Raw genomic sequence first — 14,053 nt, 5'->3', positions numbered from 1 at the left:
CAGGTGGGCTTATGCAGAAGTCCAGGCTCCAGGAGACCTGAGCCCACAGGATCCAGACTCAGGCTTTGAAAGAAGCCCTTCCTACACAAGAGCCCTGGGGAGATAATAAATACCTCTGTGGCTGGGACATAGCAAGAGCAGCACCACAGGCTGGTGCCAATACTGAGAATTATGAAGCTTCATGATGGAAATGATGTGTCTGTTGTGGCGCCTGTGAGCTCCAAGCTCACACTGCCTGCACCTGGGAATTCCTGGGCAGCAGCAGCAAACCAAGGTCATCTGAAAAGCAGCAGCTCTGCTCAGCATCCCCCATGCCCAGGCTTGGGAGCTGGCTCTTGTTTGCTGCCCAAGCCTGGATGCTGCAACCCACCATCCCCAGCATAGACAGGAAAATTCCTACAGGCAGCTTTGCTGAGGCCAGCACAAGAGATCACAGAATCACAGAGTAGTTTGGAATGGGAGGGACAATAAAGACCATCTCATTCCAGTCTCCTCCACTAGACCAAGCTGCCAAGACCTGAGGACAGATGGCAGCAGGCAGGAGTCGGGCTGCCTCAGCTTTTGTAAAGCTGCCATTCAAAGCGGGCACAACCTCTTCCACAGGGCATCCATCACAGCTCACTGCAGCCAGGGCACTGGAGGGGACACAGCACTGCCACATGCCCTGTGCACCATGATGAACCTCCCAGCTCCTAACTGGCTCCCTGGCATTAAAAACATTCTCCCCACGAGAAGGAAACACACTGGAGAGAGAAAAGTCTGGCTGCGGGATGCAAGTGGAAGAGAGTAGATATGGCAGGGACAAAAGGAAGGAAAGGATAAGATTAAAGACAACAGTGAAGTCCAGAATGGGGCAGGATGGCTCAGTGGGATTGGTGCACTTTCCCTGGGGCTGTGGGTATTGATCTTTCTTTTTGCACCAGTGCCTGCTGCAATCCATGGCAATCCTTCAGGTGGCTTCAAAGGGTGTGAGACAATGACATGGGACATGGTCCTGACACAGGCTGGGCACCTTCCAAAGTGCCAAAAGCAAACCCTGCTTCCCTCTCCCACGGGGTGGCTATGAGCAACCTTCCCAAGGATAAGCTCCTACCTTTGCTGATGTCCTCATACTCCAGCCAGAGCTGCCTCTGGACCTGCCTGTTGGGATACCAGATGGAGCAGGACTCCTCAAAGCCGTACACTGCCTCTTGGATGTAGTGGTTGCCAAACTGGTCCAGCAGCGCCACAAAATCTCCACGGGAGGTGGCTCCATCCAGAGAGTGGAGTGCATTGCTGAAGGCTGGGAAGGAGATGCAGGAGATGCCGAGTTTCCAGAGCCCACCAAGCCCTTGCTACCCCCCTACACACTCACAATGCACAACCAGCCTTTGAGCCCATCACTGCTTCAGAAGGCTGTGTCACCTCTTGCCCTCCTTTCTCCCCTTACTGTCCATGTCCCTGCACACTCACACTGGGAGATGGTCATCTGGTTGAGCCGGACGTGGTACATGACAGACTGCACCTTCCAGTGCTGCAGGAGGGGGTACCCAGACACCTCGCTGAAATTCACCATCCCTGCCAGAGAGAGGACACAGGCACTCAGTGCCACTGCTGAGCAATACCTCACCACGGGGGTGGCTGCAGCCCCTCCTGCCTTGGGCAGCACAGCCAGCAAGGTGGGAAGAAGTCAGCAAAGAGAGCTCTGTACACACCACATGCCCCCAGGGAGGCTTTCAGAGCTGGGGTCAGGTGGTCCCCAGCAATTAAAACGATGGCTTTGAAGGAAAACACGTAGGCTTGTTTCATTCTGCCGTCCGGGGCTCTGCGCTGGAAGATAATGAGCCTCCTCCTGCACCTCCTCCTGCTTCCTTCCCAGTGCCCACTCCCAAGGCATGCCCAGGTGTGCTAATTATGTCACTAATGAGAGCTGTGCTGTTTAATGAGCTGTTTGCAGGCCTGGGAACTGTCACCTTCATGCCACTTGTGCCCGAGTGTGACCGGCAGAGAGGCCCTGAGTCCCCTTCGGCTGGGACTGAGCTGAGTGGGCAGCAGATGGACAGGGAAATCACTGCCTGTTGATGCTAATGTTCCCTCAGGACATTATGGCAATGCTGGGGCTGAAGAGGACCCAGGGTTTGTCCTTCTCTTCAAAGACATCCCGTTCTTCAGCCCCTTAGCTGTGAGTTACAGAAGCCAGGAATTCATGGAGACCTGGGCTGGGCGGCCACTTACTCCTGCCAAGGCAGCTCAGCTTCTGTGAGCAGAGGGACAGAGAGGCCACAGAGCCTCAGACAAAGCCCCAGCAAGGGAACTGAAGGGTGCTCATGGCTCTGAATTTGGTGGCCAGAGCATCCCCAGAGTGCCACAGCAGGAAGCTGGGACAGGCCACCTCCTCCCTTGCAGCCCCAGTGCTTCACAGCCAGCACGTCACACCAAACTCTGCTGCAAACAGGCACCCAGCAGGAGTTCAGGAGGATAACAGTGGGCATCCCCCCCTCTGTAACAAGACCTGAAGACAGGGAATAAGCAGGATAAGATGCTTTGCCTTCAGCGCCTCTCTCTTCAGTGCTGGCTGCTGCCGACATCTTCAAAGCCCTGCTCTTCCCTGCAAAGTGTTTATGCAAAAACAGCCCTTCCTTACTCAGCAGCTCTGCCTCTGTGTATTCACAGCGATATCCAAGCTTCTGACAAGCAGAGAATATTTAACTTCTTTTCCTTTTTTCCCCTAAATCAGCCACAAAGGCAGCAGACAGTGGGAAATGAATAGGATCATTTACTGGCTTTTACCTCCCCAGCATCACTGCCAGTGAAACCCCAGTCCCACTAACACTGCTGTGATGCTGAGGCTGTGCTGGCAGTGCCTTCCTTACATCCATGTAACCATGAGACAGGCAGGAGAGCCCCACTGGGAGGCAGGTGTCCTCCAGCACCTTAGGGCAGGGCTGAGCGTTCCTAGGGAAGCAAGAGTGACCCACCCATCCTGTTCTCTTGGGGAAGCTCAGCCCCCCAAGACCCAGCAGCACCCTCCTCCCTGCTGAATCTGCCGGCACCTCCACAGCCATGCACCCTGTCAGGGCAACCAGCACCCTGGACACAGTCCATGGGTGCTCCCCAAAATCCTCCTGGAAGCTCTGCCAGACAAAGGGAATGCACAAGGTCTCCCATGAGACAAAAACACCTTGCTAGCCACATCCTGTGCTTAGTAGCTCCTCAATGTCAGGGCCATTTCAGCCAACAGTGTTGCAGTAAGGTAGAAAAACCATAGAGAAAGGCTTCATAAAATCAGGCCTGCTCTCCTGGAATCAGTGGCTGGCCTTGTCAAGCCAGCACTTTGCAAGTTCCCACGTGAGAGCAATCCTGGTGTGAGCAGCTCGTTAACATAACAAACTATTCCTGGGTTAAAAAATTACTTGCACCTGCATAAACTGGTTTTACACTGTTAGATAGAAAAATTAAAACTATCTTTAACAAACAACTGTCCCTGCACATAGACACCAAGAGTTTGAGTTACCAATCAATACAGGATAACAACCTGTTACTAACCAATAAAAGTAATTGGCAAGAAAACTACTGACCAATTGGGGTCCCACACAAGGTCTGTAAAACTGTATAAAAAGGAGTTATGTGAATAAAGAATGGTTTTTTTCCACCATGAAGAAGATGGAGTCCCAAGTGATTTATTCCCATAAACAATAACAAACACCAAGGAAATGAAGGCTATTTATGAGTACTGGCAACTTGGAAAAAAGGAAGATCCTTGAAGGCTGACTAGGAACCCATGATAACCTATCACTCATGGCCCATGATGCTGTGGTATGGCAAACCAGAACACTTTGGTTTGTTGGCTCTGGGTTTGAATGCCTCATTATATCAGCAAAAAAAATCAAAAGTAGTTGGAAAAGCTTTTGCCTTCAAAAAAAAAAAAATCCTTTTGCATATGCCCCAAATATTTGATGGATGCTTGAGCTTTTACACTCCACAATTAATTTACAGCCTTTGCCTTTCCTTCATTTCTAATGCCTTCCTCTTACTGGAAAAAGGAACCAAGCCTCAGCTGCTGGTTCCTTTCTGAGCAGCTGAGCACAGGGTGCTAAAGCCAGGCTAGATCTATCCCCCAGCAGATATATCCTGTGGGAGCTTAGGGTGCTGAAGCTGGACACACTGGCAGCTGCCTCAGTGGGAGAGACGTGGATCCAGCTGGCCTCACTCACCAGTGAGGAACTCAGGGTCAGGCGTGGGGTCAGAGAGCTCCTCCTGGCACTGGTTCTCCAGGGGCACCGTGGCCACCACCAGCCCATCCGGCAGCTGCTGCTCCAGGCCCCGGGCAAAGTTGTTCTGCCTGGAAGGTAATTGCAGAGGGAAGAGCAAGGCTGGAGGACAGCAGAAATGACTGCCAGCAAGTGACCCATCCCCAAAAAACACCTGGCACTTCTCATTTCCTCCAAAACACATCAAAAAGATGTCTACTCTTGATGGAAAGTGTCAGATCCATGGATGGACCAGGCAGTTTGCTACAGTCCAGCCCCAGGCTCCTTCCCACGCCTTCCTCTTGGAGAGAATGGCGAGGTCTGACCCTCCCCACGTCTGCAACTCACCTGAATGTGCCCTTGAGCACCTGCCCTGGCGCCACCTCCTTGGAGTGGTTGTTGTAGCCGTAGAAGAGCTCCCCGAAGAGCGTCTGGTTCATGGGCAGCTCGCGGGGCTCGCCGCACTCCCCCGCCTCGGGGCACGACTCTGAGATCAGCTGGCACGAGCGCCCGTCCCCGCCCAGCTTGTAGTCCTCGATGCACCTGGGGAGCCAGCACGGGCTCTGCTGTCAGCTGCAGCCCCCCCAGCACTGGGGACAGGCACAAGAACAGAGGGGACCCCCTCCACCCCAACCCGAGAAGCTCAGGGCGGCAGCAGCAATGAGCAGCAGAGCTCTGGGGGTGTCCCCATGGCCAAGGAGGTGATGGTGGGTCACTCACCCACAGAACATGAGGATGTTGTAGAGCAGGGGGTCTTCGGGCAGGGGGACCATCTGCTGCAGGCACAGCTGCTCGCAGCCCCCGTTGAAGCCGTCGGAGCAGTCCACGCCGACGTGCCGGTCGTAGCAGCCTGTGCCGTCCTTCATGGGGCTCAGTCCCGTGGGGCACTGGGGGTGGGGGAAGGAGGAGGTGAAAACACATGGGAAGGCATCTGTCTCTGGGGCTGAGGGGGAGGGCAGGGCTTCAGCATTGCTCTCCACCAGAAACTGCAGCCTGAGCAGTGCTCAGGGGCTGCAGGAAGGACAGCAGCACCATCCACAGCTGCAGATATTCCTCCTGCACCAAAGCCTCTCTGCAGCCCTCAGGAGTGTATTCCCTGAGGTGGGAGCCCCCCAAGCCATCCCCTACCAAGGCAAGGTGCTTGTATCAACCCCACTCTCCAGCAACCCAGCTCCAGTGACTGACAAAGCGGCGCTGCCCTTTCCACACCCACTTTGTGCCCCACGCTCACAGCCTCTTCACCCCAATGCCCAGCTCTGGTGACACTGCAGCAGGGCACCCCAGCCCTGCTGTTTTGGGGCAGAGCAGCTGTGGTGGTGACAGGGCACGCACGTGAGTGATGTGGAGCCTGCCACAGAGCCAACAAACAGATGGACTCTTACTGCCTCGTGTGTGTGCGCCCAGCAACAGAGGAGATACCTGCCCAGAAACACCTTCCTGCTACAAAATCAACCTCAAAATATCCACCCCGCAGTGACAGCAAGGGAGGAAGGACTCCCTTTGTGGCCTTGCTCACACCAGGGGGATGCCAGGTCCCCGGGTCACCCACCACACAGCCCGTGGAGTCCAGCTTGCGGTCCGAGATGCAGCGGAAGTTCTTGCTGCAGCCGCCGTTGTCCCGGGAGCAGTCTCGGACGGGGCCGAAGGAGTCAAGAAGGACCTCCAGGCTGTCGAAGGAGGACGAGGTCATCAGCTCTTCCCTGTCAGGAGGAAGAGGAGGTGTGTCACTGCTTCCACGAGATGTTGTGGATGCATGCATGGCTGCTGCGTGGGTTTCTCCAGAGCTCAGGCTTCCCTCGGGCTGACGGTGAGCTGGATGGCAGCCAAGCTTTTAGAAGGATGCAGGAGCTACTGAGATGAGGAGGAATACTGCCAAAGGCTTGGCTTTGCAGGACTAAAGAGGGGCAGGTTAATGGCTATGCTAATCTCCACCTGCAAAACGTGGGATGGGGATGCCAGCTCTGTTTGCCCCTCACCCTGCCATGGCACCTACCTGACCTCCACTGCATCCTCCATCACCGTCATGTCAGTCTTGCACTTGGCTGAGGGGTTGATGGCCAGCTCAGCTGGTGGGATGACGAAGCTCTTGCTCAGGGGCAGCCACATGCCTTCCCCCAAGGTGTAGGTGAACCTGCCAGGGAGAGCAGCAAAGGCTGGCACAGAGGGAAAAGCTGACCCTGGAAGGTTGTCTCCACCCATATCCAAGCCCTTGAGCCTCCCTGCTCATCCTGCAAGGATGTCAGCCCAAACTAAGGTGTGGGCAGGGTAAAACGGGGTGGCTCCTCCAAATACACCCAAGGATTCCCAAAAACTGTATGTAACTTTAAAAAAAGGCACTTCCATTTTCCATAGAAACCCTCCTCCAGAGACTAAAATTCACCCTCACCACAGACAGAGAGGAGGAACTGATTGCTGGGTACCAGCACCCACATGAAGCTGCAGGGGGATCTTCCCAGCCATGTTCACATGTCCCCAGGAGGTGGCACAGGACAGCTGTGCTCAGCCCTGCCAGCTGGGCTGCCTGCATGCCCTGAGTCATATTTAAGCCCCAAAATGTGCTGAGCAGGTTGCCTTCACTGCTTACCGAAAAATCTTGTCAGAAGGCTGCTCGCCCAGCACCAAGTCAAAGCCACGCTGGAAGATGGTGTATGGCCAGGGCCTGGAAAAGAACCCCAGGAGCATCACACCCAGCTGCTCACAGCCCAAAATGCTTCCCCTGCTCAGCCCTCAGCTCACATGCAGGAGGGTCCTAGGGTAGGTGACCCCGAGGGTAGCCAGGACAACACAGTAACACAGCCTCAGATCTTAATTTTGGGCTCCCTACAACATCAGATTCTCATCCCAGCTCCCTGCCAATAGGCCAGTGGTGTGTTGCATCTGTTATTTTGGGGTTGGATGCACTCCAACCATCCCCACATCCCTTCATGCTTGGTACTACCTGCCTGGTCCTGTTTCAGGGATTTGTATCACAGCTATTGAATTGCAAAAAGAAAATCGAGGCACAGCTGGACCCTTTCTCTGTGAGGCTTTTGCCAGGTAGCACATCAAGCCTGGGACCCCATTTTCAGCACCTGCCTTATTACCACCCTTGTGTTTCACTGTTCTAGGAGGGGGAGCTTTGCAAAGTGGGCTGGAAGACAAGGTGGAAGTGTGGAGCCAAGCAGGAGCTGGAGAGCTGGTCCACCCCTGCTGTTGTAGACAGCACAGGGTGATGAGTGATGAGCCACTAAGATTGGGAGGCTGGAGCCTTTCAGTGGGACACCCATGGCCGTGACACCTTTGGGACATGAACCCCCAGCAGCACAGCCCTGCTGGCAGAACCACCACTTGCAGAGTGAGGCAGACAAGAGACCCAGTCATGATGGGCCTTGAATCAGGCAACATGAACCCAGCTCCAAACCCTAAAACTCAAAATCCCCTTTGCAAGAGCTCAAAGCTGGGGAGAGGAGATTTTCTATCCCACTGAATCACTGCTGCTAAAATTCAGAGTCAAGAGTGTCAGGTGCCGGTGACAAGCGCAGGGATTTTCTCTCAAGGCAATTACAGCTCTCCTGCACAAGCAGTTTAATTTCTAATCTGAAGTTATTTCAGCAAGGACAATAATAATAATAATACAAAAATCCTGACTGCAGGATTACAGCATTCCTTTGCTGGGACACAATGCTGTTTTCCTGTCCGGTCAGCTGGGAGCCGGGGATTACATTCAGCCCACAATCAGATTGCCTTCAATGAGGTCAGCCTCATCCAGAAAGAGATGTGCTCCTTGTGTCTCGCCAACACCTTGAATGCTTCACTCCCCCACCTTCCAGTGCTCCTGCAGATGGGTTTTATTCTTGCTTCTGAGGAGCACATCAGGCCGGGAACAAAGGCAGAGGCTGTACAGAAGCGAGGCATTGTTCCCCATCAGCTCAGGTGGAAAAGTGGCTGTGGAGTGCTGCTCTTGGCTTGCAGCAGAGCTCAGTGCTGGGGCAGGTGCTGGAGGTGCACAGGGACTGCCAGACCTCTGCCTGGTGGCACACGTGGGAGCCCATGGATGACAACACACCCGGGACATGGAGCCAGTGTATTTGGACCCACCTGGCAGATTGAAATCAGCACCCAAGCCATGTGGTGTCCACCCAGGATGCAATTTCCAAATGTGGCTAAAATTCCTGTGATCACAGAGTCCCAGAATGGCCAGGGTTGAAAGCAACTTTAAAGATCATCTCATTCTACCCCTCTTCCACTGTTTCAGGCTGCTCCAAGCCCCATCCAGCCTGGCCTTGAACACTTCCAAGGATGGGGCAGCCACAGCTTCTCTGAGCAACCTGTGCCACAGCCTCACCACCCTCACAGGGAAGAATTTCATCCTAATATCTAATCAAACCTGCCCTCTGTCAGTTTGAACCCATTACCCTGGTCTTAATGCTACATGCCCTTGTAAAAAGTGATGATGGCTTTGATCCAGGGAAGAGGTTTCTGTGCTCCAGGAAGGGAGATGTGTGGCATCTCCTCAGCCTGCCACACTTTTCCCTTGCTTGGGGTCAAAAAAAGCCCCTTAAATGCAGTGTTCAGCCTTTAGCTACATCCCTACATGGCAAGGGAGAGTCAGGGTTGCATGGCCTTCAGAGGTCACAAAGAGAAGTGGGAATGACCAGCAGCTCTGCAGCTGATCAGGCCGGATTAAATGGGCCAGAAATGACAGCTCTGAGCTTCTTGCAAGCCTTGGAACTCAGGTAGGCATCTGAAACAACAAAATGGGGAATTACCAGGGCACCTAAGAACCAGCAAATTCCCCACACTCAGCCAGCAAGTTCCCAAGGCCAAAGTGCTGCCAGTGGATCCCCAGGACAATCTTAAGCCTCTCACCTTTTCTAGATGGACCATTATCTGGATACTTGGCTCCACATCTGGGCTTGAGTGGAAGCTCACGAAACACCTGCTAAGCCCTCCAAACCTGGCACTGCTGGTGATGCTCTGAACCAGCCCAACAGGGCCATGCTCAAATTGCAGCCCCTAGGGGAGGAGGCCAGACTGACTGGTAGCATCAAGAACTGTGCTCCAGTTTGTCCCCACTGCCTGCAAAACTCTTCCAGACAAGATGGGTGGGACGAGGAATAAGCCCAGAGCTGGCAGGGTGTGACCACCATGAGCTAACCATGGTTTGAGGAGAGCTGCCAAGAGGCTGGAGGGGCTGCAGGAGAGGGTCTCTGCAGAAAGCACAAGAAGGTGCTGCAGGGCAGTGTGACTGAAATGTCACTGGAGGAGAAAGTGGTTGGTTGGTACACGCTGAAATAGGTGACTTCACCTCTGGTGCCCTGACCTGCTGTGCTTTTCAGGGTTTCCAACAAGGATGGCCATGCCAGGGTGAACAGCCCAGAGCATCCCCACGGCACCTGCACCCCAGGACCCCAACGTGGGCACCCATGAAGGCGCAGAAGCCCTGATGGCAGAGCAGAGCAGGTGCCCCCTGAGCATCCAGTGCCACCTCCAGTGACAATGCCCACGGCAACTCCTCCCCAGCTTCACTCTGCTGGGCAACAGCTCCACTCGGGTTTCAGCTGCCCACGCCTCTCCCCTCCCCAGCCCATCCCTCCCCTCCACCCCTTGCAAGCAGCTCCTCATTAAAAATGCTAATGCTGGCACTTTCTCCCTAGGCTGCCCATAAATCTGCCAGGAGAATGAGGAGGGAGGAGGAGGATGGGTGCTTTGGTGAAAGCATCTGAAAGAACCAGGAGCTTTTATCAGGCTGTCCTTCAGTTTGCAAAGCACAGGCACGCAGCAGGGGATGGAGAGAGGCAAGGGAAAAATAAGATAGAAAAAGGGGTGCGGGGAGAAAAAGAAGAGAGAAAAATAAGGACTTTAAGCAGGAAAAGTGCTGTATTTGTCACTCCAGTGTGTCCCTCGCTCTTCTGTGGGATGGGGATGGGATAAGAGGACCAGGTGCACTGCCAGGATGGGGATATCTGTTTGCAGAAGAGGAGGGATAGGGAGAGGAGCTGGGTGAGCACTAATTCGGGTCCTGTGCTGGGAAAAACATCTGCAAGGCTGCGGGTGGGGAGCAAGACTGGGGTGGGACAGCTTCCCAAAAGTTACAGCAGGATGAGAGCACCCAGCCTGCCATGTTCACCGTATCACCTTAAACTGCCTTAAAACCTCCCCAGGCCACGGTGAACCTCATTACAAGTTGAAAGAGGACATTGAAAAAGACTCCTTAAATGCAGAGCACCTTAAATCTCTAAGGGAGAGGCTGAAAAGTGCACTGTGGGGAGGGGAAAGCCACGAGCAGAAATAAAAAAGTACAAATGCAGGCAGGTAACAGTTTGTTAACTAAAGACAGAATGTGCTGATTTGATTTTTGGCCAAGTTATACCACCAAAAGAACGGCAGAAAGCAAAGATGAAGCTTGGCTGGTAAGACTGCTAGAAACTGCATCCTACTCAGGGAACATTAGAGTAAGAGTCGAAAAGCAGCTAATTAACAATGCATATCAAAGCAGGGAGACAGACTTTGAGCACACAAACAGCACCAGACAGATTTGTTTAAAACAGGCGAAGAGCAGCACACACACACCAAAAAAAAAAAAATAAAAAAAAGCAGCTGATCAAATGTATCTGCTATCCATGATCAGAAAGATCTGAGTATTTGAAAAACTGAAGATTTAGGGTCTGGACATGTTGGGTAAAAGATGCAGTGTGGAGGCGTGGATCTCAGTCTGGTACCCAAAATACACACAACACAAAAAGCTTCTCACTGCCATCACCAACAAAGTACAAAGATGAACTCGCCTTCATGAGCAAAATTAGATGCTACTGAGAGAACAGACACCGAGTCAACTTGTCATCACTGTAAATAAAAACAAACCATCGGCAAAACTATCTAAAACAAAGGCTTGAAATGATTTTTCAGATAAAAAGGCCACCCAGGGAAAACAGAAGAGGTCAGAGGCAGAACACATCACTCCCACGTTTGCCAAGGGATTTGGCAAATCCTGCTTTGTTGACCAAGCACCAGCGTGGTTTCTCTGGGGACTGACCTGTGGCAGCAGAACATCACTCCAATATTGGAGGGCTCAGAGCATGTTGGACAAACACTAGTCAGAAATGTTTCAGGCACAGCTGATCTCACCTTGAGATGGAGGGAGAAAGCAGAATATTTGCAGACATCTCTTTCAGGTGAGCCTGGAACTGGGAGTGAGCTGATGGGCCCAAGAAAAGACAGCACAGCACTCAACCCCTACCCCAAAAAACATAGATACCAGCTTACAGCTACAAGTTATTGAGGTAAACAGGCTCAGACAAGATGGTTCTCCCAGGCTAAAGAGACTTCATCACTGTCACGACCTTGTGGAGGCCAAAGGTTCATGCAAAAGCACCTCCACCATCACAAGCCCTTCCAGGCAGAGCTGCACTAAGCAGCACCTGGACATCAGGAACAGACAGCAGAAAAGGAAAAAAAAAACTCTCATTAAACACCAAGCTGCCCTCGGCACCACAATGCTTAGTGTGAACATGCTTTCAAGAGCCCCTAAAAATAGTGGAAGCTGCAGGTAGGGATGGTCAAGTGTGGTTTCAGCTGCTACCATTTTATGAAACAAGAATCTGACAAGTTCTGTGAAGAAACACAAAATGACCCCAGTTTCAAGAGGCTTGAGAGAGTTTTCTAAGGATGGTGCCAGATGCAGCATTGGAACCTTCTTGAGAGCTCAGAGGACAGAAGGACTTTGACAGCCCCACCATGGTGTAGGGCTGTGCTGCACCTTGGGGAAAAAGAGAACTGCCAGGTTTCTCTGCCTCAAACAGAAAAATATTTTGGAAATGCTGCACATATTTTGTCATAGCCAGCTCTGGTATAGAAGAAGAAGAAACACAAGACAAGACATACCCTGGCCAGGTATGAATCCTGTTGCAGGAGAAAAGGCAGAGAAAAGGCTCCTGTGGAAGTCTGAGGCTGGAGATAGGTCTAAAAAAGCAGCCCCAAATCCCCCAGAGGAACAGGGGAGGTCCAGAGCACCTTTCAGGTGGGCATTGCTGAGACCAAAGCTGGGTCAGGAGATGCAAACAGGTCCAGGGGGCTTTAGGAATATATTGCTCTTTCTTGCCCCTGGCTTCTCTCCTGCTTGTTACCATCTCTATTTTTTCCCAATTTACCTGAAAGCAGCATCTTTTTCTCCACTTTGCCTTCAGAAAGTGAAGCAGCTAAATCAGGAAAAAGCTGGAGAAGAGCACTGTGCATGGAAGAAAAGTGTGAAGCTGCAGACCCACACCCAGGAGCAAAGGAAAAGCAGAGGCTCAGGAAGCAAAGTGCTTATCCATTTTTTTTACCAGCCTCAATGGACAAAGTTATTTGCCAATTTGATTTTTGCAAGGTGTTGGGCCCTACACAGTGCTCTGATGGAGGCAGAGGCTGGCACCAAAACCATTTGTGGCCACGGGTGGCTGTGGGCTCCTTCCAGCCCTAAACACAGGCAGGGGAAAAACCCCACACACACCCCAGCCCATCACTCAGTGCCTCTTACAAGATGGCACAGACATTTCTCTTGGCCCCTGGGGACAAGCAGGACAAGGAGCTGCATTTCTGCCTGTATTCTCCCACCCCAGCAGAGGTTTGGGGACCCCCACCACAGCCCAGAGCACATCCCCAGCGTGGGGCCACGAGCATCGCCCTGCTCAGGGCACCCACAGCAGCAGCTTGTCTGGTGCTCCACGCTGCCTCCAGCTGTTAAACTGCCTTGGAAATGATAAAAACCAGAGAGGGGGCTGGAGATGGAGCAGCAGTGCTCTCCCCAGGGCCCCAGCTCAAAGGGACACAGCGGGGCAGTGCTGGCACCAACAGCCCCCAGCACAGCGACACGGCAGGGGGGACACCAGCCCAGCCTTTGATGATTTCTCTCTTCCCACTGTGAAGACTAATAACTTCAGAGAGGGCATCCTGACACGTGCAGGGCCACCACTGATTCAGCTGCGACATAATGAGAAAAGGGGGGGGGGGGGGGGGGAAGGGTTTGGTGCTGATGCACGTGGGACCTGTGAATGTGGGGATGTCCTGGCTTTCTGCACAGCCCCTCCAGCCATTCCTGCAGCTGGGATGCCCCAGCTGCACCTCACAGACCCACGAGTGCTGAGGGACAGATGGAGCACCCCCTTGAGGGTCACAGAGCGATGGGAACTTTTGGAATCCACCACCAAACTGCTGCTGAAACATCAGAAAAATTTCCTTTACCACCTCCAGGTGTGTAAAGCTTGGAGCAGATGGTGACTCCTCTGTTCCCTCAGCCACAGTATCAGAGCATTTCATTTTTCCAGTTTTCAATGGGGACCTCAGCTAGACCTCAGCCCTCCTCTGATGCCTCACACACCCAAAACTAAAGCCCCACAAGGGGCAGGATGCCCAAAATAGTGCACACAAGAGTGGGAGGAACAACCTTGATCTTCTGCAGGGGGCGTTTACCCTGAAACGTGACAATGGCCTCTTGTACATCATTCCTGATTATTTCAAAGAACAGAAATCATCACCTCCCGCAGAGCTGCTGCAGAGCCCAGCCGTGTGCTGACCTTACAATTCACCGAGGTGCCTCTAACCCTGCCATCCAAGGAGCTAGCACAGCTGTGGTGAGGAGCTGTGGAAGCCCAGCAGCTCGTGTGAGGACAGTCCAAGCCTGGGCACTCACCCCTGGTTCGTTCCCCACTCGTTCCGGATGCAGAGGTGCTTGTGAACGGGGTCCTTCATGTAACCTTCATAGCAGAGACATTCCCCTGTGGAGACAGGGACATCAGGGGCATGGGACAATGAAGGCTTTCCATGTGCTTCCCTGCCAAGTGCAGCCTGCAGCCACACCAGGACAC

The 14,053-nt window shown here is 53.0% G+C and overlaps 1 protein-coding gene across 3 annotated transcripts in view; it reads right to left on the bottom strand.

Moving 5' to 3' along the window:
* ASTN1 (astrotactin 1) overlaps positions 1-14,053 on the bottom strand; it is a 60,721-nt gene that overhangs the window by 18,582 nt on the left and 28,086 nt on the right. For all 3 annotated transcript variants that reach the window (XR_010366065.1, XM_064427717.1, XM_064427718.1), the window contains exons 8-16: positions 13,879-13,963; positions 6,814-6,888; positions 6,223-6,360; positions 5,779-5,929; positions 4,950-5,116; positions 4,578-4,772; positions 4,194-4,321; positions 1,453-1,557; positions 1,094-1,282 (exon numbers count right to left, since the gene is read on the bottom strand). Coding sequence is in view for 2 of the 3 variants with exons in the window: in XM_064427717.1 (XP_064283787.1) it covers positions 1,094-1,282; positions 1,453-1,557; positions 4,194-4,321; positions 4,578-4,772; positions 4,950-5,116; positions 5,779-5,929; positions 6,223-6,360; positions 6,814-6,888; positions 13,879-13,963 (1,233 nt within the window). In the remaining variant the exon portion in view is untranslated. The remainder of the gene's footprint in view (positions 1-1,093; positions 1,283-1,452; positions 1,558-4,193; positions 4,322-4,577; positions 4,773-4,949; positions 5,117-5,778; positions 5,930-6,222; positions 6,361-6,813; positions 6,889-13,878; positions 13,964-14,053) is intronic.

This window comes from Passer domesticus, chromosome 7 (genome assembly GCF_036417665.1).
Source record: "Passer domesticus isolate bPasDom1 chromosome 7, bPasDom1.hap1, whole genome shotgun sequence".
Classification (NCBI taxonomy): Eukaryota; Metazoa; Chordata; class Aves; order Passeriformes; family Passeridae; genus Passer; species Passer domesticus.
The sequence above is the reverse complement of the archived record's forward strand: the minus strand, read 5'-3'. Positions and strand labels throughout refer to the sequence as shown.